The sequence below is a fragment of the Ambystoma mexicanum genome, chromosome 14, assembly GCF_040938575.1.
Source record: "Ambystoma mexicanum isolate Mex_15411 chromosome 14, UKY_AmexF1_1, whole genome shotgun sequence".
NCBI classification, from domain to species: Eukaryota; Metazoa; Chordata; class Amphibia; order Caudata; family Ambystomatidae; genus Ambystoma; species Ambystoma mexicanum.
Genome location: NC_090940.1, coordinates 223,242,192 through 223,260,877, shown reverse-complemented (window position 1 = coordinate 223,260,877; position 18,686 = coordinate 223,242,192). Strand labels below are relative to the sequence as shown.

The 18,686-nt window shown below is 45.9% G+C and overlaps 1 protein-coding gene across 3 annotated transcripts in view; it reads left to right on the top strand.

The window, feature by feature from the left end:
- The window catches only part of EXD1 (exonuclease 3'-5' domain containing 1), a 1,277,614-nt gene that overhangs the window by 581,225 nt on the left and 677,703 nt on the right, over window positions 1–18,686 (top strand). For all 3 annotated transcript variants that reach the window (XM_069638368.1, XM_069638367.1, XM_069638369.1), the window contains exon 5: window positions 12,264–12,391. In XM_069638368.1, coding sequence (XP_069494469.1) covers window positions 12,264–12,391 — 128 coding nt within the window. The remainder of the gene's footprint in view (window positions 1–12,263; window positions 12,392–18,686) is intronic.

Sequence of the window (18,686 nt, the reverse complement as noted above, 5' to 3'; positions counted from 1 at the left end):
GGCAGGCCGCCTCTGTTCCTTCTCAGCTCCAGTCCATTGAGGTATGATGCACTTTTTGTACCTGAGACCTGTGCCCTCGGGTCCTCTCCTCTTGCTAGGCTTCTTACTTTCCACCTGTGTGAGGTTTCCTCACCCCCTTGCTCCTGTAAGCAGCTGGCTTGGGATGTTCCGGTTACCCACCTGCTGCCCCAACTAGAGTCCGGCCACTGTGGTATACAGTGCTTCCTCAGTCCTAGTGTGTGGGGCTACTGGTTCCTGTGTCGTTCGCCTTGGGTGGTGGCTCTCTCCGCCTCGCCCCCCAGTTCTAGGTCTACTGCCTCCAGGTGGTAGTGTCAAGGTTGGGCTCTCCTGGTTGAGGTCCAGATGGGGGGGCCTTGGCTGCACTGTCCTGCAGGCCATGTGATCATGGGGTGGCGGTGGCCTTTCCCCTCTGGTCCGTGTGGCCCTCGTGTAGCATAAGTTCTCCCAGGCCCTCTCCACTGCCTCCAGGCTTTATTCATGAGGTGTAGAGAGGGGTGGCACCGGTCTGTGTGCATCTCCAATGCTGGGGTCTGGTTTGCTATTCTTCAGCCCCCAGCTTTGTTAGCTCCAGACTCTACGGGTGTGCTGTCAGCGAGAGAACAAAGGACGGCCGCCGTCCCGCAGCACCTCAGAGTTGCTGCTAGCATTGTCTGTGGCCCCTGGTATGCCCCTCCTGCGTTGTGCCACTCATGGAGTCCCCATAGCTCTCAGCACTACCTCCAGGCTCCTTGCGGTCAGTGGGGTAGGGGTGGCACCGGTCCCGACGTCCGCTTCCTCTGCTGGGGCACGGGTTGCTGTCCTTCAGCACCTCGCTGCTATCGCTAGATGCCGGTTGGATGTTCCTCAGCGCCACAGTGCCTCCTTCCAGGTCATCCACAACCCGCGACTCGGTCACGGCCCTCTCTCTTTGGGCCGTTACCTGGGCTGTGTCACGCACCCTCTGCCTTGCGCCCACCGGCTCCTTATTCCTGGGCCAATTCTGTGCCTTGTGGGGGTCGGGACGCAGCACCTCTACTCGGGGGGGGCTGCACGTCTTCTGCTGCCCCGGGGGCCGGAATGTGAGCACCCTGGGGTTCAACTCCACCGATGCACCGCAATTTACCAGAGCCAGGCACGGAGCCTAGCTTTCAGGCTTTTATCTTGCCTGCGCCCCATGGTGGTCTCCCTTTTTCACTGACCGTTTACACCCCTTCATGACACTACACGCAACTGGTACCATCCCCTCTCACAGACAATACCTTACCTGCACCATCTCACTCTCCTCCGCCCTCTGCTCCACCTTCCGCACTCCACTAGGTCTCTCGGTCCATCACCATTGCGCCTGACCTCACCCAACACCTTTCAATCTCCTCTGTGCTGGCTGTGATTTTATAGCCCAGCCTACCCGTTTCCTACACTTCTCCGAGCTCCCATTGATCTCCCTGGTCACATGCTCCCCATGGCTAATCCCAGGCTTAGCTATCCCTCTGGGGTTTGAGTCTTCCTCTAAAGGCTTTAAGAAGGCTTATATAGTTTTCGATCTCCATGCGTTGCAGCCATCTTCACAGGCTCCAACTGGGTTTTGCAAGGATTTCTGTTTCTCCCCTGCAGCCGTGCTCACTTCTCCCTTTCAGTTAATTTTCTGTTGTCCCACCATTCCCCTGGGGTCCGTCTGGGGTTGGTTGGTTGGTCGGTCCGGTGTGGGGTGTCGCATCTGTTAGGCAGTGAACATCCCTATCCATTCCATATCATTTCTCGATTCCATTCCTCTGGTTTTGGTGTAGGTTTTTCTGGCTGCTCCCAGATGCATGTCCGGGTTATTGTTGCAGCAGTCCAGAGGCTTCTGTACCTGCTGGTTGTGAAAAAGACACGAGAAATCTGCTGACAGGAATTGTGGAAGAAAATCCCTGGCTGAGCCATCCCTCTAGGGATTGGGGCTTCCTCTGCCCCCTGCAAAGTTTCAAGAAGGTTTTTAGCCATCTCCCCTTTTCCAATATCCATTTGTAGAGTGGCAGCCATGTTCTCAGGCTAAACATTTTGGTTGTGACTTTCTCCATGTGCGGGTGAGTTTGGTTTATAAGTAGATTTAGGGAGGATTTGTGTCTCCCCCCTCGGCCCCTGCAGTCCCTTCTCCCTTTCAGTTAATTTTCTGTTGCCCCCCCTCCCTCACCCAACTCTGCCCCCCAAATCCTCTTGGGTGCCTCTAGGCTTGGTAGGTCAGTTGTGGGAGGTCTCATTTCTGTTTGGCAGTAAACCTCTCAATCCAATACATTTCTGTTCTCGATTCTGTTCCTCTGGTTCTGACCTGGGTTTTTCTGGTTGTTCCCAGATGCACTCTGGGATGCATTCTGGAAGTTGCAGTGCTTGTCTGGATTTTCATTGTGGCAGTCTGGAGGTTTTTGTTCCTGGCATTTCTGAAAAAGAGAAAATAGAAATCTGCCCAGAAGAGATGCTTACCGACATTGTGGAAGAAACAACAGTACCAACAGTCATTTACCATGCAGACTCAATGAGGTTAGGGACTGCCCCTCCCGAACTGCTTCACCCCTAAACTAGGATGGGAACAGCTGTGGCATACTGCATGGTAGGCCCCCTATCCCTCGTCGGTAGGGGCTTCCTCTCACCCACCCCCATCCTCCCTCCCTGACAGCGTCATGACCCTGACTCTCTTGGCTTAAATGGCTAATTCTGCTTTCACATCTCAACTGGAAGGGGTTTTTCAAGTCTTTTATGCCCACCACGTTTCTAATATATTTTCCAAAAATTACAAAGGTTGCTTCTACCCTTAACTCAACTAGAAGATTAATCCTGATTAAAGGACCGTGATCTCGGAACTCATAAGCAGTTTTTTGCAAATTGGAGCACTGTGAGAAGAGATAGATTTTAAGAGGGTGGGTTCGACTTGTAATTGTCATGGCTGGCTTCACAAACAATAGGACACACACTGTGTGGGAGCTGTTCAGTGTGCCCCCAGACAAGCAGAAGCCAAGAAATAAACGTTGGGCTTAAGTCACCATGGCAGCAAAGAGGGTTCACTAATTTCAACACTCAGAATGTTGCTTGTGATTACATGTCCATGTGGATTACGGTATGTAGACATGACCACACAAACAATTTGGCAGAGAATAACTGAACATAAATCGTGTACTAGAACAAAGAAAGTTACAGCACCTATGGTTGCACATTTTGTGGGGAAGGGCTATTCCGAGAATGATCTGTGATGGATGGTGATTGAACAAATTAATTAATCAGAGGAGGGAACATTGTGAACCTTCTCTTACAGAGGGAACAAAATTAGGTCTTCAGACTGAAGTCAGACACCTAAGGCATAAATGATACCCTTCCTTGGCAACGCCTGTCAACATTAGCTACATAACAAGTAAGAGAACTAGGGCTATTCACACAAGACACCTGATGCCAGATTGCTGACGTGACGGGAAAAGAGTGTTCTGTTTTTGGTTATAACGAAGATGGAAAATTGTTTGTTACAGGAGTGACTGCAAACATGAAACATTAAACATAGCAAATAACAAATGGAAAATAAGTAACAAAGAGCAAATGTTACAGAACAAGACTGAAAGGATAAGCAACATACTAGCACACAGGCAGATTTTATATGCTACAAAATGGCTGGGAGTTTGTAGAGCAAACAGGAAGTGTGTATTAAGATTGTCATCACTTTCTACATGCATGTTGTCCCCTCTTGTTACCCATGCAATACAGCATTATGGGAACTCGATGAACAGGAGACGCAACGACTAACACAGCGCCCGCTCGGAAGTTGCGAGTCCATCTGAAAGGTAAAAAACTGAAATAAAGTCGGGTGGCGGCTGCGACTAAGTATTAGTTTGCACCGATGGAACAGATGATCCTGTATAACTATTAGACATGCAAGCTAGGATACATGGGCACTTGGGACAGCATGTCGCTCGATACCATGTGTTTTTGTCCTTGTCAGATTACGAGATGGGAGGACAGTTGGCTGCAATTCATGAATATATGTAGCCTAGCCACCGACAGGAGATGTTACACATCCTGAATTAATGACCTTATGTGCATCAGCCCCACAAGTGTCACGGAGTTACCTCCTTCTCACCTGAGACCGATCCTTGCTGGACTCCGTGGGCGGTGTCTTCTTGCAGACAGACCTGGACTTGAAATAGGCTGAGTGAGTCTCTTCCGACTCCAGCGTGTGTTTAAGATTCCGGGATGCAGCAATCCGGGGATCCAGGAAACGAAGAAGATGTGCTAATGGCGCACGAGTCCAGGAAGCAAGAGGGAAAGGGGCAAGGAATGGAAGTAGAAAGGCTAGGAACCAGGAAAGCAATACTGCAAACTACGGAGCACACGTCTGATCGCTACTTGGCAATAGCATTGAGATGCGTGGGGTGCGGTCTATTAGTAGAATACGCTATGTCCAACGTATAGACCGCGGAAGGCGTGTCACGCTGGACAGCCATGTTGGGAGTGTCAGGGAATGCAAGGCCTGTTGCGATAAGGACCAGGAAGACCAAAAGGGGTGCGTCCTGTGGGTCATGGCAGCATGCCTCCTCCGAAAATCTGTTCCACCAGGTTTGCCTGGGTGTATGAGGTGGTATCTTCTGAGCAGTCGAGGGGTATTCAGATTAGAAAGTGGTTCCCAAGTTCTTTCACTGGGGGATATCCTTTCTATTCAACCAGATATTGAAGCTGACCCCGTTTATACCTGGAGTCGCATATCCGGGACACTTCATATTCCAGTTGATTGTCCACCACCACAGGAGTGGGTCTGCAGGATTTCCGGGAGGTTTGAATGTAAGGTTTTAATAAGGAGGTGTGAAAAACTGGGTGAATCTTTTTCCAGGATTCTGGTAACTTGAGCCGGTACGAGACTGGATTTATAATTTCCTTGATGGAAAATGGACCATAATACCGGGGGGCCAATTTGTTTGGCCGTAGATGTCGGGGTAGTAATTTCGAGGACAACCAGACTTGATCTCCAACTGAATAAGAAGGCCCGGGTCTTCTATTGGAATCCGCATATCTCTTGGTCTGTGTTCTGGCCTTCTCTAAGTGCTCTTTGGTCTCCTTATGTATGTCGATGAGTGTTTCAATCCAGGAGTCGACATTAGGTACCTGTGTGGGTTGTGGAAGAACAGAGGGCAGAACTGATGGATGGAATCCTTGGCTGCAATAAAAGGGACTGGTCTTAACTGCTGAATGATCGGAATTGTTATAGGCGAATTCAGCCACGGGTATCGGGACCGACCAGTCATCCTGAACCTTAGTAGCAAACATCGAAGATATTGTTCGAGTCTGATTGGCACGTTCTGTGGTCCCGTTGGTTTGAGGGTGATAACCTGATGAAAGAGCGTGTTGGATTCCTAATATTTGACAGAGGTGTTTCCAGAATTGTGAGACGTATTGAGGTCCTCGATCGGAAATTATCTTGGAAGGAAGTCCATGAAGGCGGAATATGTGCTCCAGGAAGATTACAGCCAGTTCAGATGAGGATGGTAGCTTATTGAGGGGTGTGAAATGAGCAATATGAGTGAACAAGTCAATGGTGACCATGATGGTGGTATACCCTCTGGAAGATTGCACAGGCTCGGACGTATAGTTGTACGTCAGTCTTCATTTTAGGCCACCAAAATTGTCTTTGTATGAGGTGGAGGGTGTCGGTGATGCCACAATGTCCGGAGTGAAGGGTATCATGACAGAGGTTTATTCTTTGTTGTAATTTTTGTGTAGGAATGAGCAGAGCGTTGTCCTTGAACAAATATCCTTCCTTGACTCTCAGGTTCCATTGATTCTTTCTTGAAATATTCTTCCAGAGTTCAGAGGATTGGGTTTGTACTCTGATTTCTTCCAGGAGGTTGACTGCTTGAGCTCCAAAAATCGTGTGGGGAAACTAAGAATAGGCCTTACCTTCGGTAGTTTCGTAGTCAGGCTGTCGAGATAAGGCGTCAGCAATCAAGTTTTGTGATCCAGGAACATGAGTGATGTGGAACTGGTACTGGGCAAAGAAGAAGGCCCAACGAGCCCGACGACTGTTCTGACATTCTAATGACTGTAGAATTTGAAGATTTCGGTGGTCCGTGCGGACCTGGGCTGGATATCTTGCTTCCAGGAGTAGATGTCGCCACTGAGTGAAGGCTTGGCGAATGGCTAAAAGTTCTTTTTCCAGGACAGAGTAGTGTGTCTCACTGGGAGTCAGGGTTCGTGAAAGGTAAGCAATGGGGTGTTCTAGTTTATCCTCAAATTCTTGCTTCAACACCGCTCCACTCCAATGGCATAGTTAGAGGCATCCGTTTCCACAAAGAATGGTCGATCAATGTTGGGTTGGGCCAGAATGGGAGCTTGAGTAAATCTTGGCTTCAAGAGTTGGAATGCCTTATGTTGCGGAATAGACCAGACAAAAGGAGTCTTTCTTCAGGAGAGCAACAATCGGTTGAACAATCTCAGAGAAGGTGGGTATAAACTTCCGGTAGAAATTGGCAAGCCCCAGGAAGGATTGAACTTGTTTCACGGACGTGGGAGCAGGCCAGGATAATATAGCCTTTACCTTTGAAGGGTCCATGCCAATTCCCTCTGGAGTAAGGATAAATCCTAGGTAATGAACAGAAGCAACGTGAAAGACATTTCCTGGGTTTGGCCAAGAGTTTATGTTCACAGAGTCGTTGTAGTACTGCCTTTACGTGCTCTTCATGCTTTAGAAGGTCCTTGGAGTAGATCAAAATTTCGTCCAGGTAGACGATGATGAAGAGGAATAGCATGTCTGAGAACACCCTGTCCATAAAACGTTGAAAGACTGCTGGGGCATTAGCTAATCCAAAGGGCATGACCAGATATTCGAAGTGACCAAAGGGTGTTCTGAATGCTGTTTTCCATTCGTCTCCTTCCCGGATACGAATCAAATGATAGGCACCCCGGAGGTTCAGTTTCGTGAAAATCACAGCACCTCTGACCCGCTTCCAGGATATCCGAGATTAAGGGTAAAGGGTACCGGTCCTTGAGGGTGCATTGATTTAATCCACGATAATCGAGGCAGGGTCTGAGTTCCTTAGTGTTCTTCTTAGGAACAAAGAACAATGAAGCTCCGGCTGGAGATTTTGACGGTCTTATGGTGCCATTCTCAAGGTTGGTATCCAAGTATTCTCGGAGGGCCTTTTTCTCAGGTTCGGAAAGGATGAACATCCTGCCAAAAGGAATCACTGCTGAGGGATCCGTTTCTATGGCGCAGTCTTCAGGCCTATGAGGGGGTAAGGCCTGGACTATGGCAGTTGAGAACACATCAACAAAACCCTGATAGGCCTTAGGAACCTGCACGATATTAGAAACCATGAGAGGTGCTTGATGGTCTATTGGTGGTTCTTTGGAGGGGGTCAAGGAGGGATCCAGGATTAGACAGTGAGACATACAAAACTCTGAGCCGAGGAATAGTGATCCTGCTGTCCAATTGATATACGAATTGTGTTTCTGTAACCAGGGCATGCCCAGTACCATGGGGTAATGAGCTGACTTAATAATGTCGAATTGAATCCGCTCTTGGTGGTGGTTAATTGAAAGCTGGATCTGTTTGGTCTGCAGGCTTATGGGCCCCGAAGTGAGGGGTCCTTCCATCGATCGCTTCTAGCGGCTGCATGATGCTTCATGTTTCGTATGGGATGTGTTGACTAAAAACCCATTCTCGATCAATGAATATTCCCATAGCCCCGCAGTCCACCAAGGCCAAAACAGGATAGGTCTTATTCCCTGAGGTTGATAGGAAGGCCTGTAGTATCACTAAATTGTTTTGTCCAGGAGAGTTCAAGGATGGAATTGATGTGGAGCAAACATCTCTCTCCTGAAGCCCTGCTCCATATAGTATCGAGAGTTGGCGTTTCCCGAACGCTGAGAAGGGGCCAGAGGGCATTCTCTAACCAAGTGTTTGTCTGAGGCACAATACATGCACAACCCTGTATTAATCCTTCTCATCCTTTCTTGCGGGGATATGGGTACACGGAAGGCTCCTATATAATAGTCCGCGGGGGTGCGGTCTATTAGTAGAATACATTACGTCCAATGTACAGACCGCGGAAGGCGTGTCACGCTGAACGGCCATGTTGGGAGAGTCAGGGAACGCAAGGCCTGTTGCGATAAGGACCAGGAAGACCAAAAGGGGCGCGTCCTGTGGGTCATGACAAAAAGTAAATATTGGTGAGTGGCGATCTAATTGTTTAGAAAATATGGCATGTTTTGAATGTTTAGATCATTATGTATTGATCTCAGAAGTAAAGCTGAGAATGGGAGCACTGATAGGTGTCTCTCTTCATTGTCCACACAGGTGGCAAGTACATGAACGTCAGCACAAAATAATATTGTGGACTGTTCTGGCAACACAACAAAACGTAATGAAGGTCTCGTAACTCTCCCAGATATGTTTTTGTCCTGAAGAAGGTGGTTTAACAATCTAAGTGCCACTGAAACTGGTTGACTTTGTTTGGGAATTAGTAGAAGTGCACCTGCTCATCCATACAAAATTGTTACTCTGGTTCTTTTTAGAATCAGTTCGGAAGAACATTTTGACAGCAGTTCATTAACTAAAGTGAGTCCCGACAATATATTTTGTCGTTTTATATGTTGTTTTAAGACTGAAGTTTCGAGTGATAGATGGCCTGGGGAGTATGAGAATAAAACGGAAAAAGTACCAGTCCAGCTCTATTGTTATAAAAGAAGTTGGAGAGGATGAAGTTTTTAGTACTCACATTGAGGTAATAGACAGTCTGGGAGAGTGCGAGGCGTCTGATTTTCCCCTAGATAGGCGGCCCATCAGTGCAGACTAGGGTTAACCACTCTCTGAGGAAATTTAGTCTGTCGATAGGGACAATTACCCAGCTATTATGTTAAATAAATTATTAAGCTCCCTCTCTTCGTATGTGATTGTGGCTTCACAATCACCCAGACTCCAAAAACAGTAGTTATTGAACACAACTTAAATGGTGTGGTATTTTAATTATTTTTCACTGGTGAAGATTCTACTAGGCATCCATCTCTTGACCACTAGTGGACTCCCTCCACACTAACCCGGACTTTCCTAAAGCCCAATTTAGTTTCAGATTTGAGATCGGTGTTAACGATCTAAAAAGTCTAGCTGCATTGAGGGCCTGAAAGCCATAGATTTGTCTACCTAACTACCTCTGGGACTTCCTAAGTACTTGCCAATTCTAAGGTTATTTCCCCAGGTTCCAACACCAATGGCAGGTTTTTGGTTGTGTCAACAAGACACCTTGCTCCCCGCTCAATCGGTCACTTGCTTCATTTTTCACATGTCACGGATTACTCCTTTCGTCCCTCTTCCTGTTCCTTCATGCACTGCAACTTGAACTTCTTCCCACACTTATTGCTTTTAATATGTCCTACTTTTGTAATTTGCTGAATAAGTACAAAATAAAGGAGCTTTGCATAGTGTACCTTCTTTCTTTATGCCATAACATCAGGCTATCTGTAATACCAGATTATTGTGAACATCTTTGTCTACTTTTTCCAGAGCTTAAACATTTCCCTCGTGCATCAGCACAAATACTGAGGCCCCAGAAGGTTGGCTTTTGGGAAGAATTATGAGGTACCTGCAAACTGCCTCACTCGCATCTAAATCATGCAATCCTATATGTGGTGCTTGATCCTTTGCATTACTGTAAATGTTTTGTAATGTTACTACTGTTTAGTTGTAGTTCATTTTTGTAATTGTTTTACTTGTTCCCCTCTTTTGCCACTGATTGATTTAGTATAAACTTTGTCATGTGCTATGATAGTTTAAATGCATTAAAGCCAACATTTCACAATGAAGATGGAGTTATGCATCAATGCAGGCCTGCATGTGTACAGTGCCAGAGCCTGGAACAACATCCCAGCACACAGCAGGATTTACCTTTCCCTCATGCACTTCAGGAAGTAAATGAGGGCCCTACTCTACAAATAACACCTGGCCGGCACGTAGTTATTGGACCCCAGCTGGACCCTTCCCCTGCAATTTCTCGCACTGTTGTACCCACCTCTAAATAGTTTTGGCTATTATGTGGTGCTCATGTGCCATCTATAAGCCAAAACTGTTGCATTGGCGTACCAATAAGGAGATACAATTTGAGAAGGGACACAAAATTTGTAGGCATTGTTTGGTTGTTTATGTCAAGTGGCTTGCAGGTAAAGAAAGATGTGTCCACAAAGCCGAAGGTAGAAAAGTACAAGGAGTCCTGCAGACAAGAAAGGATAGGCAACAAAGGCAGTGAACGGAAGGGGCAGGGAGTACAAGTAAAACAAACATGTTAGGTTCCCTCTTGGGGTGTATGCAGAATGGGGGGAAGAGTTTCCCACAGAACCAGGCAAACTCCAGCCTTCTGAGCTGGTTACTATTACAGGCTCCCGCTCTGAATGGTCATGGAAAGGAGCAGAAGCGGTAGGTGTCTGTGTCTGGACCCTAAGGCACACACAAGGTAACAGTACTCACAAGACTGAAGCCTGTACGTGTCCAGCAGGAAATGAACAATGACTGCCACCTGAAACGCGAACCAGGACACCGTTAACAATGGCACAAGGTACAATACTAACACGCGACAAAGGAAAGCGGCAGAAATTGTCTGCTGGAAACCCAGCAGCCAAACTCTGAACAAAGGAATTACACAAGGCACAAGTGAAGACAAGAACTGTAACAGAAATATCCAGGGGCAAAAGGGAAGTCAAATTGAGCAAGGTTCAGGACAGAAAACCGGAAGAAAGAAGAAAAGCAAGAAAACTAGAATCTAAGTGCTGGGCTAAGGAGACTTGCAACTGCAGACTGGTAACAAGGAACAGTAACTCTGGACTGGAATAACAAGAGTAGGACTGCAGAGAGAAAACAAGGAAATGGTAGCTCTGAAGTGGGATAACAAGCGCATAACTGAAGAATGATAACAAGGGAACTGTGGCTCTGAAGCGGGATAACAAGGGCAGGACAAAAGACTGATAACAATGAAACTGTAGCTCTGAAGCGGGATAACAAGGGCAGGACTAAAGACTGATAACAATGAATCTAAAGACGGGTAACACGCATGTAACACGGGCAATGGGCACAGCAGAAGGAACTGCTGCCAGGGAAGAAGATAATTGGTGGCAGAGAGCAAGGGGCTATAGATAGGGAACTGGGGACTGCAAGCAGTGGAGCAGGGCCGCAGTATAGGAAGCGCAGGGGTGTGAAGGCAAAGTAACAGGGCTGCAAGACAGGGAGAACAGGGATCTGGAACAGGAGCAGGTTCTGGAAACAGGACACAGCAGAAATCCAAGGAACAAAGCAACAAAGGGCTGGAAGCAAGCTCAATGCAAGAGACCTGTGCTCTTGCAGGCAGCTGCGTATATACTGACCTGCCCTGTGCTGTAGGAAAGGCTAATTAGCAGCACCTGGAGCAGCACACCTGAAGGTAATTGGCCTCCGACTGCTCTGGTCCTCGCAAAGTGAATGCTGCACGGATCTCTAAGGTGTCTGGGAATTGTAGTTGTAAGACTGCTGCATAGGAATAGCCAGGGAATGGGAACTGCCACAAGGTGCATTATGGGACATGTAGGTTGTGAAATTAAATAAGGAAGTTTCAAAGTCTTGCAAACGGAAAGTAAAGACAAAAATATGAATAGGTATTGTCCAGGGAGTATTATGGAGATGAATGAGTCCCAATTAGTCCATGATGGGTGCCAATTGGTGCGCCAGTGGCACAGTAGTGACAGTTTACCCACCCATTGACTCCTCATAGGTAATCCCTGTGGCCATTCCCACTCAATAGTTAACCCTCTTCACCCAAATCACATCCTCTCGGGATGTCTTTGAGCTAGCTCTTGCAAGCAGCACCAACTACCTTTGCCGTAAAAACCTGCAAGTGTTATTTCTATTCAATCTTCTGAGGGTTAATGTCTTCTTTGCATCTGTAAATGCTTTACTGGTGGTCTAAAATTGTATTATCCAAGTCTGCCTTCAGCCACATGATTTAAAAGCATTGAAGTCCTGTTAAAAACAGGCATTGGAAAAGCCAACAGTTTTGACTTGTGTGTAAGTATTACATAAGTATTTGCCAGGCTCTGATGCTATTTTGCCTATTGTGCCATTCTTCTAACCAGGTAATTTGCACAGTGGTCTGTTGATTCCCAGTTAGATTTGCACTGCAAGAACTGTATGCATTCATACAAAATTGTTGGTCTTATAAAGGTATCATCCTTTCAAAACGGCTTACTATTTTTATAAAACGTTTCTGATCACTGTATCTTCTTCATATTTTGAATAGGCAAGTCCCAAGCGCAAAGGTGACCGGAAAAATCAAAGATAGTCCAAGTGCACAAAAGGAGGATCTGGTGTGCAGTCCTGCAGAACCTTTGAATGCCAACTGGAGCAGCTTCAGGCATGAAATAACTGGTAAGTCAATAGCATAACATTGTGTGTATTGTGACGAATTCCCAGATGTCGTCACTTCTCCCCTAGGGAGAGCCCCTTCCCATAAGGTCAGGGAGGTGAGTCCGCTACCCTATAGTCCCCCCGGTGTTGGTACTCAGCGGGTGGATCACATGGGGAGAGAAGCCCCCTATGGGATTAGTGACGACTTGGGGAGAACATGGTATCCCCATAACCCACCTAACTCTAACACTCCTGCATACCCCACTTTCACCAACACTTTCCCTAGTGTTCATATATGTTTTTGTCATACTACCAATATAGGTAGGGACGAGTAAGACATGTATCCCTTAAGTACTGAGACGAGGGAGAGACCAATTGACTCCTTGGAAGAGCTCAAGATTAGTACTGGGACGAAGAAGTGCAGAAGCATAGAGAATACTCACAAAAACGTGAATGTACAGTCTAGTTCCTCTCAAAACATGATTGGGCAGAGCCCATTCAAAACTGAAGAGGGAAACCAGGAAGGATAGAGAAGCCCTCCCTGGAGGAACCGCGAGACGGGAAGCAAACCGGAGCGGAGAACAGGAGAAATCTATGCTAGGGATGGTGCCCTGCAGGCAGAACTGCCCCAATCCAGTTCGCATTGGAGAGGCCGACCCAAACCGTGGAGAAGCAGGCGTCTAGACACAAGAAGCTGGAACGTGCGGTTGACAGGAGACACACAGCACGTGAGAAACCAAACGCTGCAGAGCCACCAAAGCACACCAGAAAGGAGCAGGGACCACGAGAGGCCCAAAAGACTACAGAGGAGAGCTTGCAACCGATCGAAGAACACCGGCAAGCCCCTTTCAAGTACCTGGCTTTTACCGGGAAGGTTGGTGGGCCTCCAGAAGGGCTGACAAGCATTTGTACACGGGTTGGGGACCTGTACACTTTTATGAAGAGTAACCTAAGTTACTGCACCCATAAGACTGGGAGCGCATGTGAAAGGCATTTCGCCTGCTAACATTGAATTGTGAAAGCCGAAAGGGGTAGAGAAGTCAGGGGAAGGGAGGTATTCCCGCTGGCAGTGTGAACTACATGCTAAAGTCTTAAGAAATGCCTGGGGGAAGGGAGTCATGCCGCCCAGCCGTTCTGAACTGTGAAGCCAAGAAATCTCAGTACAAGGAAACAATACCTCCTGGTGGTTTTCCAGAAGATTGTGTATTGTGAACACAATCCGAAGGAAGGCCAGAGGAAGGGAGTTGTTCACCCGGCACTGTGAGAACATTGAGAATAGACTACCTGGAGAAGGGAAGCATTCTCCAGGAACCGAAGTAGTGAAGATGGTGAACCGTGAAGCCGAACAGTAAAATACCCAGGGAAGGGAGTCACTCCCCTGTCACCGTGGAGACACTGAGAATCAAATACCTGGAGAAGAGGCATTCTCCAGGAACCCAATAGTGAAACAAAACTATGGTCAATAAGGAATAATGTTTCAGTTGGATCTTTTTTCTTTTGTATTGGAACTGAAACTTTACAGCACGACAACCTGGAACATTGTTTTTCCTCAGAAAGAAACTGAGACCTGTAAAAGGGAGTTATTCTCGCAGGTGAAATTCCCCCTACGATTGGAACTGTGGCTCATTGTCCAGAAGAAGGTCCGATGGCACAGCGAGTAGAGCACTCGCTTTGACATCTGTCTGTGCAGAGCCTACTGATGCAGGTTTATTTACTTGAACATTCTGACCGATTTCTTAGTTCCTTAGTCGAGGAAGGGAAACCCCTCTTAGAGTTAGGAAGAGATAGGTTTCCACTTTACTCTTGCCTGAATAAAAGTCTTTGTCATTCACCATGCCACCACTTTGTCAGACTCGTACTTCTGCACTCGTACAGGATGGATCCATATTGAACATTTACAGTCATTAACTCGTTTCAGTTAAGGTTTTTACAACATAGACAACTCAAAATTTAACATTTTAGAATATATCCTGATGCATGATGAAAAATGTGCCAATAGGTATTCCACAAATGTGAATCCCTTTTCATAAAATTATTATTGGTACTACTCCACGCTTCAGGAACTGCGCCACACTGGATATTTGTGAAATGGTTGGCATTCATTAAATTAAATAGTATTGCCCTTTATGGATAACACGTGTTTCGACACACCAGTGTCTTTTTCAAATCAGGGCTAATGGCAAAACTAAATTTCAAAGTCAAGGAGTTTCAATTAGGCAAAACACAAAATCACGGGATCAATCCCCCTCCTGGTTGTATGAAGTCTGCTGCCGTCTGGGTAGACCCTTTTCATTAAATGCCACAAACTTTGAGCAGTAGCTAGGGGCACATTTTTGGCATAATGTGTGGCCATTAGTGAATTTTGATGCACACTTGCTCAATGCAACTGGTTAAAACTACCAGCTACACAGAGTATGTAATCAACAAACTGGCCCATTTTGTCCCACAAAAGTGTCCCATGATAGCAAGACCGGCTAGGTGTGAGGGTATTTTCCTATGTAGTCTGAGCTTGTCTTGATGTAAGTGTGTTTCAACAGCAAATTGGTTTGTAAACATTTGGCACAGAGGGCAGGTGCCAGACATTTGTGTTGCATAGTTTATAAAGCTCCCAGTCCGTGCAAGTCAGTTTAGCTTGTATCCCTTATAAGAGAGAGATTTCTGTGAACCTAGATATATTATATGACCTGCACATATTTTTTTAAACCTGTAATCTGACAAGTCTTTGAGACTGAGCCCAACCTTTTAATTATCTTAACTGTCAGAAGCTAAGTGTACCCAATGAGGCACTAACACAGAAAAGTAGTGGGTGTGATCAAAATGTTAATTAACTAAATTAACAACCAGGGTCAATTCCAGATAATCTAACCAAAAAGTCAAGATTCCCCGGGGGTGTAAGAAATTGCCAAGTCTCCAAATAAACAATCCTCTTGAAGTAATGGCAGAAACGTCTCTTGACCCTTGAAAATGGTATACAATCTGTCACACAGTCTAACAGTCTAAGGAAGATTTGGGCACTCATTGCCAAATTCTTCTTTAGTCCTGCTGTGTGTACATTTGGTCCTCTGGTTCTAGTCCTTGGTGTTGTTGACCTTGAATTAATCTTTCTGTCTGGGTAACGGCCTGAGTGCTTTACCACTGGCTGGGGCAGCGGCAGAAGCAGTAGTTATGCATGTCCTCCTGATGTCTAGAAATCTCCACAAGAAGCTGGGCCACTCACACCGGTTTGGCTTGTGAATTTGCTGGCTGACCTCTCCTTGTCTAGTGTCACAGATGGCCTGAATAATTCAGTCTTACTGAAAGTTTCACAGGTTTCATTATAAATGGAGCACCAGGTATATGGACTGTTCTGCATAGTATTGTTGAGATTATGCATACCAGAGATGGGCAAATTTTTCAGTCCAATGCACCAGCTGGAGAAGGGGATTTTCAGGAATTTTGGGGGTTGTTTCTCTTTCTCTTTCTTCTCCCTTGGTGCACCCTTTCTAACCCAAACATCCATAACCCAACAGAGTAGTATGAATGGTGGCTTTTGGGTGTGTAAGGAAGGCATGGTATCAAAGTAAGACAGACACAGTGACCACAGTTCAAGGTTGTTTATTGAACTTTTGTGATAAATGGCTATCTAAACCTAAATCTAAAGATGGGAGCAAGCTACGACCATCAAATAATAACAACACAGTCCTAGTGGCGGCTCGTCAAAATAAAAAGGCCTATACTAAAAATAAACTATTGCCAATCCTTACCGCTAATTTACAAATAGTGTGGGGAAATGTTCAGGAAAAAGAAAGAGGTGTTCACAAAAGTCATGATGTTCAGGCCGTTGGCCTCCCTTCCCCACGTTTCTTCTTCGGCACAAGGACACAGTTCCATTAACAACATAAGGGCCTTCTGTACCCAAGTCTCTTAAGTTTTCAAAGTCTCTTGATTCAGAGGGCCTAATGTACCAACACAATGAAAAACTCTTTGACAAACATTCAAGTAGGGCAATTCACTCTTCACCCCGCAGCCGCTTCAGCCGGGCTCAGATCACTTTTCCACAATTAGTCTCCCTCAGCCGGGCTTAGACCAATACAGTTCGTATTGGCTATCGAAGACTTTAGAATGTGAACAGGGTTTTTCACTTGACCCGCTGCAGGACTACTTCGATTTCACAGTTCACAATTTCATACTCTCAGTTGGATGCCTAACAGAGACCTTCGAATGAGTACCCATATTGCATTGATTTTCTTTTGCCAGTGTAGATGGAGGGGGGGTGGTTTTATTGGTCTCTCTAAAGTAACCCATGAACTGGTCCCTAAGGGTTGACTTGGGTTTCATAGGTTCTTTATATCTTGAAGTGGTTTTGTGGGGTTCTGATTTCTCCCAGTACCATATTGGAGAGTTTTGGGAGTAGTAATTTGACTGCCAGAATTTCTGGGGTAAACAATCTCCAAAGAGAGGTAGGGTTTCCTGCAAGAGAGTAGAAAAGGTAGGGCAATCCCGACCCAGAATAACTTCCTCAGGGAGTCCAGGAATGATGGCTGAAGATATTAAATAGGACTCGCCCCAGATGTTAATGTGCAGAGGTATTTTGGGCTATACTTCATTGTCCCCATGTACACAGGTAACTCTAAATAGGGCAGCGTTCTCAAGGCCCTTTGTTGTGGCCAAGTCAGCGTGTATAGCCATTTGCTTGCTACGTTAGTGAATTAATGCCTTTACTTGCTTCCCATTCACACAAGCCTTTTCATATGTGAAGTCAGTAGAAGATTGACATAAACATATGCTAAAGGTCTCTATGTCTTCTTTGAGTTCTTCCCACTCTTCTCCGTTTAAACAGCCTATTTCCATAGGTTCATCCCTTAAATTCTTCTGGCAGTGTCTGGCTAAATGCCCCATTTCTTTAATTGTAAGACAGCTTTTTGCAAAAAGCGGGGTAAGGAATTGGTAAACTGTTCGAAGGTGATCATTTCTATTAACTATTCTAGGGATTTGTTATTGATCCAAAGGGCTACCATGTTTTTGACACGTTCACCCATTTCTAGGGGGTTTCTCCCGGGTTTAATCTAATGGCCCTCAAATTGTGTCGATAGACATTGCAAGTTTGCCCCACTCTTTTCAGCAACCCTTCTTTGATGGATACACAGGTGGTTCCCTGGGCAAGATTAAGTAGTTGATAAGCGGTTTGTAGTTCACCTTTCAACAGAGGAGCCCAATAGCACCTTTTAAGGTTTTCTTCCCATCCTAGTTGTTCGGCCAGGCGTTCAAAATTCAAGAACAAATTCCCTAGATATTCACCTTCCAGGTATGGTTGAAGTATCCCCTGTGGTAGTAGGGGTCTAGCTTGCAACTCAACCAATTTCATTAATTTTACTTGGATCCTAGCTTCAGCCTGCATTTGATGGGCCCCCAACTGTGCTATGACATCTGCTAGGTCGGCCATTTCTTCCGGTGGGGTAAGGGTTCCTTCTGTGTTTTTTTCTGAATCAGAAAAAAAACAGGTCTAGACTCCCTCGGATAAAGTTTCGAAGTCATCTGATTCTTGAGTTTGATTCCGCTGACGGGATTGACTTTGGTTGGTTGGTCTCTAACCCTAATGGCCCCGCAACGGATGGCAATTGGGTACCAAAAATAAAGGCTCAGGAGGTTTAAAGCACTAGGTCTAATAAAGTTAAAGGCTGGTCGGACTTTCAGTATTATTCAATCCCACTGTTGTATATTGTAATGGGAGAGAGGAAGGGTGTCTAATAATATTTGAGTTTTACAGAACAGATATTGTTAACCTGTCAGGATACGTAGTTGAGCGAGCAAAACCTCTTTTAGCTTGGATACACGGTGAGAGTGGAGGAATTTGACGATTCTATTTTCCCCTTCTGGTGGTATGACAATTATCAACCTGGATCTTCAACTGGTATCAGTTGAATGATATCCCACCCTGACACCATATGTAAAGAAGGCATGGTATCAAAGTAAGACAGACACAAGTGACGACATTTCAAAGGTGTTTATTGAACTTCATCAAGGGTGTGATAAACAGCTATCTAAACCTAAATCGAAAGATGGGAGCAAGCCACGACCATTAAATAATAACGCAGTCCTAGTGGAGTGGAGTCAAAATAAAAGGGTCTATACTAAAAAAATAACTATTGCCAATCCTTACTGCTAATTTACATATAGTGTGGGCAAAGGTCCATGAAAAAGAAATAAGTGTTCACAAAATGATAAGTCAGGATGCTCAGGCCATTGGCCTCCATTCCCCACGTTTTCAGCACGGGACAAGGCGGTTCATTCGAGCATAGCACACTCTAGGGCTTCTTCGGCATAAGGACACAGTTCC